At 40.9% G+C, this 14,550-nt stretch overlaps 2 protein-coding genes across 2 annotated transcripts in view; one reads left to right on the forward strand and one right to left on the reverse strand.

The window, feature by feature from the left end:
• The window catches only part of LOC137503027 (inversin-like), a 234,084-nt gene extending 230,657 nt beyond the window's left edge, over positions 1 to 3,427 (reverse strand). The window contains exon 1 of the mRNA XM_068230409.1: positions 2,650 to 3,427. Coding sequence (XP_068086510.1) covers positions 2,650 to 2,710 — 61 coding nt within the window. The 5' untranslated portion in view covers positions 2,711 to 3,427. The remainder of the gene's footprint in view (positions 1 to 2,649) is intronic.
• The window catches only part of LOC136885785 (ankyrin-3), a 55,048-nt gene continuing 41,324 nt past the window's right edge, over positions 827 to 14,550 (forward strand). The window contains exons 1-3 of the mRNA XM_067158522.2: positions 827 to 915; positions 5,959 to 6,084; positions 8,580 to 8,700. Coding sequence (XP_067014623.2) covers positions 8,581 to 8,700 — 120 coding nt within the window. The 5' untranslated portion in view covers positions 827 to 915; positions 5,959 to 6,084; position 8,580. The remainder of the gene's footprint in view (positions 916 to 5,958; positions 6,085 to 8,579; positions 8,701 to 14,550) is intronic.

The following is a 14,550-nucleotide window of genomic DNA, read 5'->3' on the forward strand; positions in this document are numbered from 1 at the left end:
TTCTGTAAGAAGGAAGTCAGCTCCCAGACGAAACTATCTTTACATCGGTCTGTTTTCAGACCAACTTTGCTTTACGGGAGCGAAAGCTGGGTGGACTCAGGATTTCTTATTCATAAGTTAGAAGTAACAGACATTAAAGTAGCGAGAATGATTGCTGGTACAAATAGGTGGGAACAATGGCAGGAGAGTACTCGGAATGAGGAGATAAAGGCTAATTTAGGAATGAACTCGATGGATGAAGCTGTACGCATAAACCGGCTTCGGTGGTGGGGTCATGTGAGGCGAATGGAGGAGGATAGGTTACCTAGGAGAATAATGGACTCTGTTATGGAGGGTACGAGAAGTAGAGGGAGGCCAAGACGACGATGGTTAGACTCGGTTTCTAACGATTTAAAGATAAGAGGTATAGAACTAAATGAGGCCACAACACTAGTTGCAAATCGAGGATTGTGGCGACGTTTAGTAAATTCTCAGAGGCTTGCAGACTGAACGCTGAAAGGCATAACAGTCTATAATGATAATGTATGTATGTATGTTATTATTATTCTACTTCAGTGACAGTGTATCTGATATATCGGTCACAAAGTAGCAGGCTGTGATTTATCGACCACCTCTAGTCATATCCATGTGAAGTTAGGGCATATGTCGCCGATTTAGCGTGAAGTTAGCGACGTAAACATCGCGAGTGTCCATTTGGCCGCGTTTTAAGCTGTTCACCCCAGCAAGAATATTATGCTGCGACCTGCGCAATACTGACGTCCTTGACCAGACCTTTCTGCGGCACGCGATAAGCTCTGTCACATGACCAAGGCCAACACTCCATGCTCTCTTCCTTGTAGCAGCTCTAGCATGGCAACGTGAGGAGTGACCAATGTGTTCTTTTCGAGTCGGGGCGGATATCGAGCTGAAAAACAGGTTGGCTTAGTTTTAATACAAATTATTTGCACTAATTTCATTATTGTGTGTGCCTCTTGGAGTTTCTACGTGACATTATTATTATTATTATTATTATTATTATTATTATTATTATTATTATTATTATTATTATTATTACCGAAGCGAACGAAGGGTGACAACAACAAGGACGCTATAGGCCTACAGTTTATTGACCAATCTAATGCTGAAATACATTGCGTGTGATTGATATATTTCCAGTTGAATCTACAAGACGTCGTGTAGGCCTAGTGCTGGCGTATCCCGCCACAACGTACTCTTCTTGAAATTTCACTTTTCCCTTTGTTCTACGATTATCTTATTTTGCTTCATGTACTTCTCTTTAGTAGCGGCGAAGTTAGAGCTCATGGTCCTGTCTTACAAGCCTCTTACAAACCTCTAAACACAAGACAAGGTCGTTTCCAACTACTTAGATCCAATATCGATCTGGTTTGTGAGATTTCAATGGTTTGATAGCACAGTAATAAAAGTAAGTTGAGGAGAATTTGTACCAGTACACACTTTGATGTTGATTATGATGTTTGTGTTATTTTGATACTTCTAAATACCGTATTCATGCAATAGTGCATCTCGAAAACACGTTCGATTTTGAAGTACCTATATACACTTTCGTGCATACGGCTATCTTATAATATTCATACACAGTGGGCGGGTGGGGGCAGTAGAATAACACCCACAGAATCCCTTGCCTGTCGTAGAAGACGACTAAAAGGTACCCCAGGGGCTCTGAACTTGGGAGCGTGGAATAGCGACTACGGGGCTCTTAGCTGGGTCTTGGAATCGCTTCCACTTACTTGTGCCAGGCTCCTCTTTTTCATACATCCTGTTCGACCTCCCTTGGCCAGCTCTTGTTCTTTTCCAACCCCGATGGTATTAAGGCATTCTATCTTCATTTATCGAAGTGTCAGATTTTTTTGTCTGATTAGTGTTATATAGAAGATGTATGACAATAATCACCACCCCCCCATACACAGTGGCAGCTTTGACAAAGTTTTCAGGGTGTTCACAACATCATTTTGTTCATGTCTCAAACGTGTCGAAGGATCCATTCTATCCTAAACTAATTTCTGGGTGTACAACAAGACTAATATTACTACCATCCCACCACTTCCCGAATGCAGGGCTGAAAATCTACCCTGCTCAGAGAAACTAAAATTTGCAGCAACTTTGCTACAATGGGAAACCATTGAAAACCATCTTCAGGGCTGCCAACAGTGGATTGGAATGCAAGTTAACCACACGGCCAAAGTTCTAGGTATGACAAGAAGCATAAAAATAATGTGTACTGGTACGACATTTATCGGTACTCAGATTAATTTCTTTTGAAACAATTCTTCACCCACAACATAAAGAAGGCATGAAATATCCAATATGGAGAGCAACATTACAATTAGTACAAAAGTGTGTGATAGCTTCATGACTGTTTGCACATCTGTGCTAACCAGAGTCCTACCTTTGAAATAAGTGGAACAAGGCCAGAATTCGCCGGCACAGCTATGACGACATACTTACGGGACCTCCTGGGAAGGAGGGGTTTCGGGTGGGGAGAACTTAAAAGATACTGAACAACTTTCACCTTGTATTTCCTCTCCCTTCACTTTCAGCCCCCGCCTGTATTTCACCGGCATCCATTTAACCTATTTTATACGTAGTTATGTCACTTATATATTCGCATAGTAATCTAATTTTACTTACCTGTTATAAATTCCTGGCGACAGGCCGTCTTGAACCAGCGATCTTCAACTCCGCAGTCCATCAGCTTATCCACTTAGCTAACATGTTACTTGATAATTTGAAGCGTAAACGATGTATATATAGGTACATATAGTACATTACCAGTAATAGAGATGGCATTGCAATTAATTCATATTTACCCCAAAAGATGACTCTGTCGTCTCTCTCTGAACTGTCGCCAACTTAACTTCTACGAGGAACAAAAATACATCAAACTGAAATCACGAGTTTCATTACCAGCAGTGTGATTATTGTTTGAAGAGGGAGTACAAGTAGACGAAAACAAACCAGTCGTGTGTCCAGCTATGTTATAGTCTTGATTGCTATCTTAAGAGGAAGTAGGCCTACAACTAGACGAAAACAATCGAGTTGTGTGTCCAGCTCTGTCATAGTCGTGATTATAGTTTTAAGAGGAAGTATAACTAGAGATAAACAGTCGAGTCGTGTGTTCAGTTCTGTGATAGTCGTGATGATTGTTTTAAGACGAAGTACAACTAGCCAAAACAATTATAACTCTCGTTCAGTGCTGCATCCATACTAGTAATTATTATTTTAAGAGGGAGTACATCTACGCAAACACAAGAAGTCTATCTTCTGTCTACTCCTGTGCCAACTTTTGGTGAGTACTCATAAATTCATATCCTGTCTCAGTGGTTGCAATATACTCGTGTGTATAGTGTTGCTTTCCTATTCGTGATGTCATCACCAAAAGTGTACTTCCAACAACAGTCGCTCAATTAGCAATGCTGTCGCACCTAACCTAACGTGTCACTACCAGTGGTTTTCGGTGGATCACAACCTAACCTGTCACTAACAGTGGTTTTCGGTGGATCACAACCTAACCTGACACTACCAGTGGTTTTCGGTGGATCACAACCTAACCTGACACTACCAGTGGTTTTCGGTGGATCACCCCGCTAAATTAGTAATGCTGTCGCACCTAACCTAACCTGTCACTAGCTTTGGTTTTCGGTGGATCACAACCTAACCTGACACTATCAGTGGTTTTCGATGGATCACCCCGCTAAATTAGTAATGCTGTCGCACCTAACCAAACCTAACCTAACCTGTCACTAGCTTTGGTTTTCAGTGGATCACAACCTAACCTGTCACTATCAGTGGTTTTCGGTGGATCACCCCGCTAAATTATTAATGCTGTCGTACCTAACCAAACCTAACCTAACGTGTCACTACCAGTGCTTTTCGGTGGATCACAGCCTAACCTGTCACTATCAGTGGTTTTCGGTGGATCACAACCTAACCTGTCATTATCACTGGTTTTCGGTGGATCGCAACCTAACCTGTCACTATCAGTGGATTTCGGTGGATCACAACCTAACCTGTCACTATCAGTGGTTTTCGGTGGATCACAACCTAACCTGTCACTATCAGTGGTTTTCGGTGGATCACCCCGCTAAATTAGTAATGCTGTCGCACCTAACCAAACCTAACCTAACGTGTCACTACCAGTGGTTTCTGGTGGATCGCAACCTAACCTGTCACTAGCAGTGGTTTTCGGTGGATCACAACCTAACCTGTCACTATCAGTGGTTTTTGGTGGATCGCAACCTAACCAGTCACTATCAGTGGTTTTCGGTGGATCACAACCTAATCTGTCACAATCAGTGGATTTCGGTGGATCACCCCGCTAAATTAGTAATGCTGTCGCACCTAACCAAACCTAACCTAACGTGTCACTACCAGTGGTTTCTGGTGGATCACAACCTAACCTGTCACTATCAGTAGTTTTCGGTGGATCACAACCTAACCTGTCACTATCAGTGGATTTCGGTGGATCACCGCGCTAAATTAGTAATGCTGTCGCACCTAACCAAACCTAACCTAACGTGTCACTACTAGTGGTTTTCGGTGGATCACAACCTAACCTGTCACTATCAGTGGTTTTCGGTGGATCACCGCGCTAAATTAGTAATGGCTGTCGGCAGCCCTGAAGATGGTTTTCCGTGGTTTCCCATTTTCACACCAGGCAAATGCTGGGGCTGTACCTTAATTAAGGCCACGCCCACTTCCTTCCCATTCCCACCTATCTGTGTCAGTGCAACGTAAAGCAACTAGCAAATAAAAGTGGTTTTCGGTGAATCACAATTGCTTTCGTAAAGGATGCTAGAGGCTGTTGGCCGCTTCGCGGCCCTAACATGGGGGCTTATGCCCACCGACTCCCTTTTGCTTGTCTCTAGACCAATGATTTTGCCACTAGCCGGACTTAACCAAACCAGATCAGTGTTTTTCCTACTTGCCGGACGTACTTAATATTCGTAAAGTTTTCGCGAAATCAAGTCAGCCCCATCATATCGCGCCGTTAATATCTATTTCACTATCCAACTAGTCAATTTTTAACCCAATCTAGTGCCAATCTTGTGGCTGTGAATTGTGTTACGCAGTCTCAAACAGCTAAATATACCAGACCATTAATTCATACATTTAGCGGCTGCTACACGTTCCTTCGAATTATCCGCCATGTTTGCAAACATCAACTCGCTAAACACGTCATACATGACGTCATATAGACGCACGAGCAGCAGCCGCGGAGCCCGTGCTCGCCCGTGCCGGCGGATCCTGGACTTATACCAAATAAGGCTCATTTAGGACAGTCCTGTTTTGTTTCTTGGCCAAGGCACAATGGTTGTAGTGTCTTTCTGTTGATATATCAATCCTCTTTCAATATTTTTAAGAGTAACCAACTGAAACTATGCTGGCTGTATCTATGAGCCTTTTTAACTTGTCAAACAGATCAGTGCCCCCAATACCTTTGGTATAATGTACTCATTGATTAGAGAAGGCTGTGTGAAGTGGAGTTTTATTATCAAGCAGGCGCTATAACGAGAATGCTTGCTTAGTCACTAAGTGAACGAGTTTCACTTCTATGCTTTTTGCCTTTAGACTTTCACAAGTCCCAGTGATCACTGGTGGATTGTAAAACCGTAGCCGCCGGAGCACAAGGAGGGTCATGACTCAGAGTATATCTGAGATGTCCCCTCGAATCCCGTACTTCGGGACCACTTACTAAGCCACTGAGCCGTTGCCCATGGTTAATGAACTAGGATATGACTACACTAACCCACACCCCAACCCCCAGTATTCTGTTGTGGTTTATATAATTATCTTTGATCATCTTTCCTGCTTGTAAAGCCATGATATGTAATACTCTGTTATGCTCACTATATTTGTTTTTAATCATCTTTTCTGCTGAAGAAAGGTTTGAGATTGATGCACCTGTTCATTCCTAATTGATACTTCTGAATCCTACAGGTAGTACGAGACAAGCAATTCCCTGTGAGACGTGATCTATCTCAATTACCCCACCACCGTGTTACCAGCACTTCCTGCTGTTTGTGGTGTCATTCCAACTGTGACTCTCTTCACAGGACGAGCAAGGTAAGTGCATTTTGAGTTTGGACACAATAGTTAAAGCCAGATTGTGCTGGATCAATTTTATGAGGACATGAACTGCTGTGGAAAGGACAAGTCCTCTTACCTTAGTCCTACACCTGAAGACCGAGCCTGGAATAATCATGTTGATATTTCACCCTTCCTTACGTTCTGGATTTGTCAGAAAGATCTGTCTACGGACACTCCTAAAGTCCTGTCCTCTTCAAAGCTGACTGTGATGAGGTAGCTCGCAATTAACTTACTTGGTTTCAGTACCACTCACAGAGGTTGAAATTGCCCACTAATATACAAGCTATGTTTTACATATCTTAGACTGAAGCTTCTGTCAAATTTACACTGTCTTCTAAACTGGCAGTCACTTGGAGGGAGGGTTTAGAGGGTGACATAGTGATTGGGTTCTCATCAATAACTCCTTGCCTGTAGTAGTTGGGGGAAGTAGAATAACACCCACGGTATCCCCTGCCTGTTTTAGAGAGGCCCCAGGTGACCCAAACTTTGGAGCATGGGTTGGTGACCACGTGGCCCATACTTGCTTCCGCTTACTTGTGCCAGGCTCCTCACTTTCATCTATCCATACATGTATAATTTCAGGAAAAAAATTAATAATAATAATAATAATAATAATAATAATAACACTGCAGAACTTTTCACAACAATTTACGGTATTTAACAAATTTTAGCCACAAATAAACATTGTTTTACTGATCACTCAGTTCTGCTGCATGATCTGATAATCAAGGTACATCATTGTAACAAGAAAGGTAACATGTATCTAACACTTCGTGCAGTAAATGTGCGGCTTCGTGTGTCATGTTGCTCATAAGGGTCCTGTGGACTGTTGAACATGCTTGTGAACACCGGTTGCTGCAGCCAGTCTTCTCTACATTACTAGTTAGAGTTATCTGACTGGAAAAGAAATTCTTTAAGAATGTCCCCTATGTAGGAATCTGAATGTTTGAGATCCAAGGAGTATGAAGGGTGCAGAAACTGAGCAATCTCCAAAGGACTGTTGTGAACACCGTAAGATAGCTCCTCAATTCTAATCACGTAGGCTGAGTGGATCTCGAACCAGCCCTCAGGTCCAGGTAAATATCCCTGACCTGGCTGGGAATCGAACCCGGGGTCTCCGGGTAAGAGGCAGGCATGCTATCTGTACAACACGGGGGAGTGCAGAGGAAGTTTTCAGAAAAATTAAAACTGCATAAAACAAGTTCATATTTCATATAACACCTATTGTATATTACTATAACAAAACTGAAAATAAATTATGTAGGTAAGTTAATAAGTATCTGCAATTGTCTGTAAGTAGGTAGGCTCTATGTCACCGTGTGCTCACCAGCTGCTAGATGGCACCAATTTGGCCTTGAACTCCACTCATTCAGGGTATCCTGCCATTGTTTCCACCTTCTTGTACAAGCAGTCATTCATATCTGTTATAACTCATGAATAAGATATCTTAAGTCCAACCAGCTTTCACTCCCATGCAGCAAAGTTGTTTTGAAAACAAATGGATGTAAAGATAGTTTTGTCCAGGAATTCATTCTCACAGATCACTGTTGATCACAACTGTGAACTCACTGCAGCAGCTTTTCACAAGGAGGGGCACAGCTCATAATTTGGCATAATGCCCACTCTTATTGTCCACCAATTAAAAATGGAGGAGTATTCTTTAGGGGTATAAGGATGTGCTCTGATGCATGAACTATATTGCTACAATAGTATTTTGGTTGTAGACTATTAATTAGTTCTCAGGATAGTGTTTTTTATTTACAAAATTGAATTTAGTCCTACATTAAAATTTTATGGCCACACCTGGTATTAATAATAGAAGGTATCCAAAATAGACCAAAATCTGTAAATGCCAACAAATGAATGTAGCTGTTGAAAAATTGTTGATGGCTAATCCTAAACGGGCCCTAAACAAACAAAATAATTTTTACAAAAAATAAAAGCAATTTTAAAATAAGAAAAAAGAATAAGATGCCATCTGCAGTTTGGACATAAAAGGAGTTTGATTGCGACATTAAAATAAGAAAACAACCAATAACATTCTGTGGCGACAGTTAGCTATTTTCAGTGAGAGGAAGCAAAAAGTGTAGTACACCATCTGAAGGCTGAAACTTTAATTTAATTTCTCCCCATGTGCTGCGAGTGTCCATCATGTTGTAGGCTGACAGCAAGAAAATGGGTAAATGGATTGAAATAACTACCTGGTTGAAGATCTGATCTGGTCTTCTGTGAGCTTACAGTGGTTTGAGTAAAACTAGGAGGCATCCTCAGTGGCATAATTAAAATGCCTGCACACAGTAGTTGTGCACAAATGAATATTATTATTATTAATGTACACAACTTTTTCATTAAGGATACTCCTTGCACAAAAGCCCTACTGATACACTGGAATTTAGTAATATAAATTGAGGTAAAATGCAAGTATGGTATTTCTGATGTCAGTTTAAACTGTTATCCTGTTTGTGTTGCAGAATGAGTTACTCTGCCATGAACTTGCTACCTGGCAAGGAGTCTCCTAGAGGCCTCTATGCAGTAATATCCACGCTACTGCTCATAGGAGGAGTAGAACCAAATCCTGGGCCTGTCTTTGAGGTAAATAAAATATTCCATGGTGGAAGTCTGCAACACATAGTTTTTGTGATCTTTTACTTTTTGAAATAATCAAGCATATCCTGGTATTAACTTTGATTTAATATATACAGCATGCAAATACTAGGGCAGATCTGCAAAAGGGGGGGAGGGGGAATGGGGGAAATCTCCAAAATGGTGAAATGTAAAATTGAGCCAGGCTGAGGTGCTCAGACGGTTGAGGTGCTGGCCTTCTGACCCCAACTTGGCAGGTTTGATCCTGCTCAGTCCGGTCCTATTTGAAGGATCTCAAATAATTATCTTGGTGCCAGTAGATTAACTGGCACATAAAAGAACTCCTGCAGGACAAAAACTCTGGCATCTCAGCATCTCCGAAAACTGTCAAATAGTACTTAGTGGGAGGTAAGAATAATAACATTATTATTATTGAGAAAATGAAAATTTGTAAATGTACAAACAAAAAGAGAGTGTCAGTGGCTAGGGTGATATGATAATATACATGTGACAACTGTTAGTTATGATGAGTGAAGGATTTGCATAGCAGCATGACCCACACTGTGCTGCTACAAAATTAAATGGCAAGAGTTACCCTCTTGTGTTAACAGCACCCGCAATTTGAACTTGGGGAGGAGAGGAGAGAGAAAGTTAGGAAAATGGTCCAAGCCCCAACCGCTAGTGAGAAAGTGTAATAAATGACAGGAGAAATACCACCACAGTCGAAGAGACATAGAGAGCTTGCATCATGAGTATCTGTGCTCCATCATTCTGGTTCCGCTGTTTGGAAGGAAATATATGGACTGAAATATACGTGTCTGTTTTTATGATTTTTTTTTTGTGATACCATTAGCTGTTATTATCATTGGCACATTCCAGCTCATAAAATGGTAAGCATAAAGTGCAAATTGTCTATATTAATATGGCAATTGCACTCTTTATTGGCATTTTTCTATTTTCCCCAGGTTTTGCATAAGCATATATAAATTAGAAAGTTTACTTGACAAAATTGTATTTCTTTTCCAAAAGCCCAATTATTGGGGATGGTTACCTGCACATGATCTACTATAGCATGTTTTATTGCTGGGACTGCTAAATCGGTTTGAAGCAAAGCAAGCATTGTGATCGATGGGGCCTAAAGCTGCAAATGCTAACTGCTACACTAGGGCCTCGCTTCATAAATCTGACAAATAATATTAGAACTCGTATAATACGTAATTATTAGTTAACCAAATTATGTTTCATACAGATTTATACATGACTGATAAAATGTCTTCACTCATAATATTAGTTCGTTAGTCTACTGATACAAATGGCGGTTAGAATAGGTTTATTGCATGCGTTCTTGGTTTGAGTTTGTTCCCAGCAGTAGGCTAGTCCTTGACTACAACCAGCTATTAATCCATACATGTTCAGAGGCTCACTTGATATTTTCATTCTGTTGACTTTGATATGTATGAGAATTGGTAAAAGAAGTGAAAATAATTTGAGAAAAAAATGTTTCTTTGCAGAAAGTGCTTGAGTTAAAGCATCAGCTATCTGCAGCCTATTGCACACTCTAAAACTCTCCTTCTTCTTTTTATTTGATGTTCTCCTAAAAATCTCTGTTGAGATGGACTAGCAAAATCTTAGTTTATTGGTGATATAGGTGGAGTATGCAAGCAGAACTGCACAAGGGAGAGGTCTCCAACCATTAGCCATCTTATTGTTCAAGTCACTTAGCCTTACAACCCTAGCATCACTGACACTACCTGAGAATTCGCACAAACATAGTAGAATTCTAAATTTGGTCTACATACGAGCATAATGTTCAAGGGATGTTTCTCATATCGACCAAATAATGCTGGTCCACATGCACTTGTAATAAACACAGCAGTGGTGTATGCTGCAATCAAGACATGGGCTATCACTAGACTTAGGTTACCCATTTTCAGTAGTTGGTTTAGTGAACCTCAAGCCTTAAGGGTTTTGAGCTGCAGCTAATAGCCATCGGAGTAGCCTGTCCTAGCCTCTACTACTGCCAATACTCAACACCTGATCAATGTAGATGGTAGCCAACGAATCATCCTCCTCGTACTCTTAATTTCCCTAGCTCGGGGGCTGGGAGCTTACGACGTCTTCACCATTCATTTCATCAGGTCACCATCAAGCCTTTCCAGAGGCTATGCATTATTATTATTATTATTATTATTATTATTATTATTATTATTATTATCATTATTATTATTATTTCTTAATCTGTTTGTCCTCCAGGGTTGGTATTTCCCTCATGCTCAGTGAGAGATCCCACCTCTACACTCAAGGCCTGTGTCCTGGAATGTGAGACTTTGGGTCAGGGGGATACAAGTGGGAAGGAGGACCAGTACCTCGTCTAGGTGGCCTTACCTGCTATGCTGAACAGGAACCTTGTGGGGAATGGGAAGATCAGAAGGGATGGACAGGGAAGAGGGAAGGAAGCGGCCGTGGCCTTAAATTAGTTACCAACCCGGCATTTCCCTGGAGGAGAAGTGAGAAACCATGGAAAACCACTTCGAGGATAGCTGAGGGAGGAATCGAACCCTCCTCTACTTAGTTAACCTCCCGAGGCTGAGTGGATCCCTTTCCAGCCCTCGTACCACTTTTCAAATTTCGATGCAGAGTCGGGATTCTGACCCGGGTCTCCGGGGGTGGCAGCTAAACACACTAACCACTACACCACAGAGGCGGACATTATTATTATTATTATTATTATTATTATTATTATTATTATTGTTGTTGTTGTTGTTGTTATTATTATTATTATTATTATTATTATTATTATTATTATTATTATTATTATTATTATTATTATTATTATTATTATTATTATTATTTTCTCAGTTGCAAACAATAAGCCTGGCCAACAATAAAGTTTGTGAAGTTTGCATGAGCCACATAACCACAAATACTTTTCATACTTACTTAAGTTGAAATACTCTTTGTATGGATTCTTGTTTTTCTCCTCCTTTTCACACTGTAACTGAGTACCATTTTTAATTATCAGCAGTATATCTTCATATTTCAGTTGCGAGAATAGTTTATCCAAAAACTTACACATGGTTCAGCCATTTCACAAAAGTAACATCACAAGGTCACAGTCGCGTTAAACACTATAACTTCAGATAAACTAAAATTGTTCTGAGATCAACTGAAATATACCAATAATTTCCAACTATAAGCAACTCATAAGATGTTCTGCACATGCAAAAACAAACTCGTGATACTGTAGCTCATGGGTGAATCCCATCAATTTGGACACTTCCGGAGAACTTCGAGTCTTTGGGCCTTCTCTTTCCACTGCTGTCTCTCTTGTTAGCGGTGGCAATTTGATGGACCGAAGCCTAGCACAGCTCAAGGTTAGTATCCCCTCGTTCCCCGCACCATCCGACATTCACCAGCAAGCCTCGTGCGGCGGGTCGAGGGGAGTGGGCCGAAGGCCTGGGCTGTGATGTTAGTCTCCGATGCCTTGCTCTCAGAAATACGAGCGACGTTCTTTCTCAATGCTTTCAAGTTTTGTAAATGGAAGAACATGTCAGATGCTTACATTATAATGAGATTTAGATTTCCATCGTTCTCATTTGAGGCTTGGGCTTCACTGATAGCCTTGGTAGTCCTCAGTATATGCCACTGAAACACAGTGATACTATGCATCACTACCAAGCCTTGGAGTGCAATCCGAAGCTGCTGTTTCATTCCTTGCAGCACAAATCCTATCAAGTAAATACTCAAAAGTTCTGTATCTGACGTAAACTGCTCATTGTATTCATATGTTTGTTACATACTAGTACAGACTGTTTCTGGCCTAAAATTTATTGGATGGTAAACACTTAGTATTGCTCATTTTGGTTTCACTAATAATATGGATAATGAACCAAAATACACTCATGGAGATAATTCCTATATTATGAGTAACTTTTATAAGTCATATTGCTATGAAATGATTTATTGGGAATATCTACTAATAATTGAACTCATAAACTAATTACTAATATTATTAGCTAATAACTCTATGAAATGTAAAATTAATTGTATTAATTAATATTATTGGCTTGTCATTAATAATATTAGAGAAAACTGTTTCATAAATCAGGGCCCAGAAGGCAGTCAATTAAAACATAAACAAAGTGTCAAATTAATTTTATGATCACCAAATAGACTTGAGTTTTAGATTATATGTTATGAGGCCCTCTTAATCCCAAAACAGCCTTTAAATTCCAATGAAAACTTATGACACGGTCAAGCAACAAGGACGAATGATGATTTAAAATATTGCAAATGCTCTAAAACAAAAGAGACCACAGCAAATAAATTATTTAAAAAATAAAATAAGTGATGTATCAATGAAAGAAAAGAAGTACTGACCAAGATTGGACTTGATCCTGCTTTGAGGTGATACCAAACAATAAGTCATCATCATTTTCATTTCCCCATGTCCAGCTCCCGTCAGGTCAGGATGTTGATGGCACTTCTCCACAGTTGCCTCTCCTTCCACCACTCCTCTTCAGTAATTGTATTCCAGTCCAGTCTTCTTTTTCTTGTACTGTTCTTGACAGAGTATCCACCTTGCTCTGGACCTCACTCTCACCCTGTTTCCTTCTATCTTAGCCTCCACCACTTGTCTGGGTATCCCTCTCTCCTCCATCCTCATAACATTTCCAACTATCTCAATTTATTCTTCTCCATTCTATCTCTTAGTTTTTCTACCCCTATCTCTTTTCTGACCTCGACATTTGCTTCTCTGTATCTTCTTGTCTTCCTACCATTCTCCTCAGGAACTTCATTTCACTGGCCTGAATGTTATTCTCATCCCTTGCTGTCAGTGTCCAAGTCCGATGCATGTGTTAATATAGAGGTACAGTACATCTTGATTCGAATGTATTTCCTACTTGTACCTTTCTGATGATCTTATCCAACCTTTCAGCTTGCATTATTTCACTTCCCTAATATTTGAAGTATTCAACAACCTCAAGGTTTGGTCCCCTGGTCCACGAACCTACTACGTTGGCATAGAAGCGGAGAGATGATACTCCCAACTGGCGCTTCGCAGGTGGCTTATAGGGAGGTCCTAATGAGCTTGCCAGCAGACCTGAGTGAAATAAAATAGCTCTTATGGGCCAAACACAAAACCCCTGTGGGTGGGGGATGCAGAGGAAGAATAGAGCCATGGTATCCCATGCCTGTTGTACGAGATAACTAAAAGGGGTGACCAAGGATGATGGTATTAGAGCCATGTGATTACTTGTGATTAGTACCATTACATGAAGAACACCGTGGGTCGACTTTACTTGCGACTATTACCACCTGGTGAGGAAAACCATGGGTCTACCGGGCGAGTTGGCCGTGCGCGTAGAGGCGCGCGGCTGTGAGCTTGCATCCGGGAGATAGTAGGTTCGAATCCCACTATCGGCAGCTCTGAAGATGGTTTTCCGTGGTTTCCCATTTTCACACCAGGCAAATGCTGGGGCTGTACCTTAATTAAGGCCACGGCCGCTTCCTTCCAACTCCTAGGCCTTTCCCATCCCATCGTCGCCATAAGACCTATCTGTGTCGGTGCGTCACATAGTAGCAGTACCAATATGTGAGAAACACCATGGGTCTGGGTGTTGTTTGTGATGAGTGTCATTGTGTGCAATCCATTGGTCGGTCTCACTGTGTTCAGAATGGGTCTGCGTTACCTATGAGAAGTACCACTTTATAAGAAACACCATGGGTCTACATTGCCTGTGGTTGATACCACTTTGTGAGAAAAACCACGGGTTTGACTGGCGCTCGTGATAAGTATCACTGTGATGAAAACTGTGGTTCTGTCTTGCCTGAGAGTAATATCATTATATGAGGAAC

Source organism: Anabrus simplex, chromosome 14 (assembly GCF_040414725.1).
Source record: "Anabrus simplex isolate iqAnaSimp1 chromosome 14, ASM4041472v1, whole genome shotgun sequence".
NCBI lineage: Eukaryota > Metazoa > Arthropoda > Insecta > Orthoptera > Tettigoniidae > Anabrus > Anabrus simplex.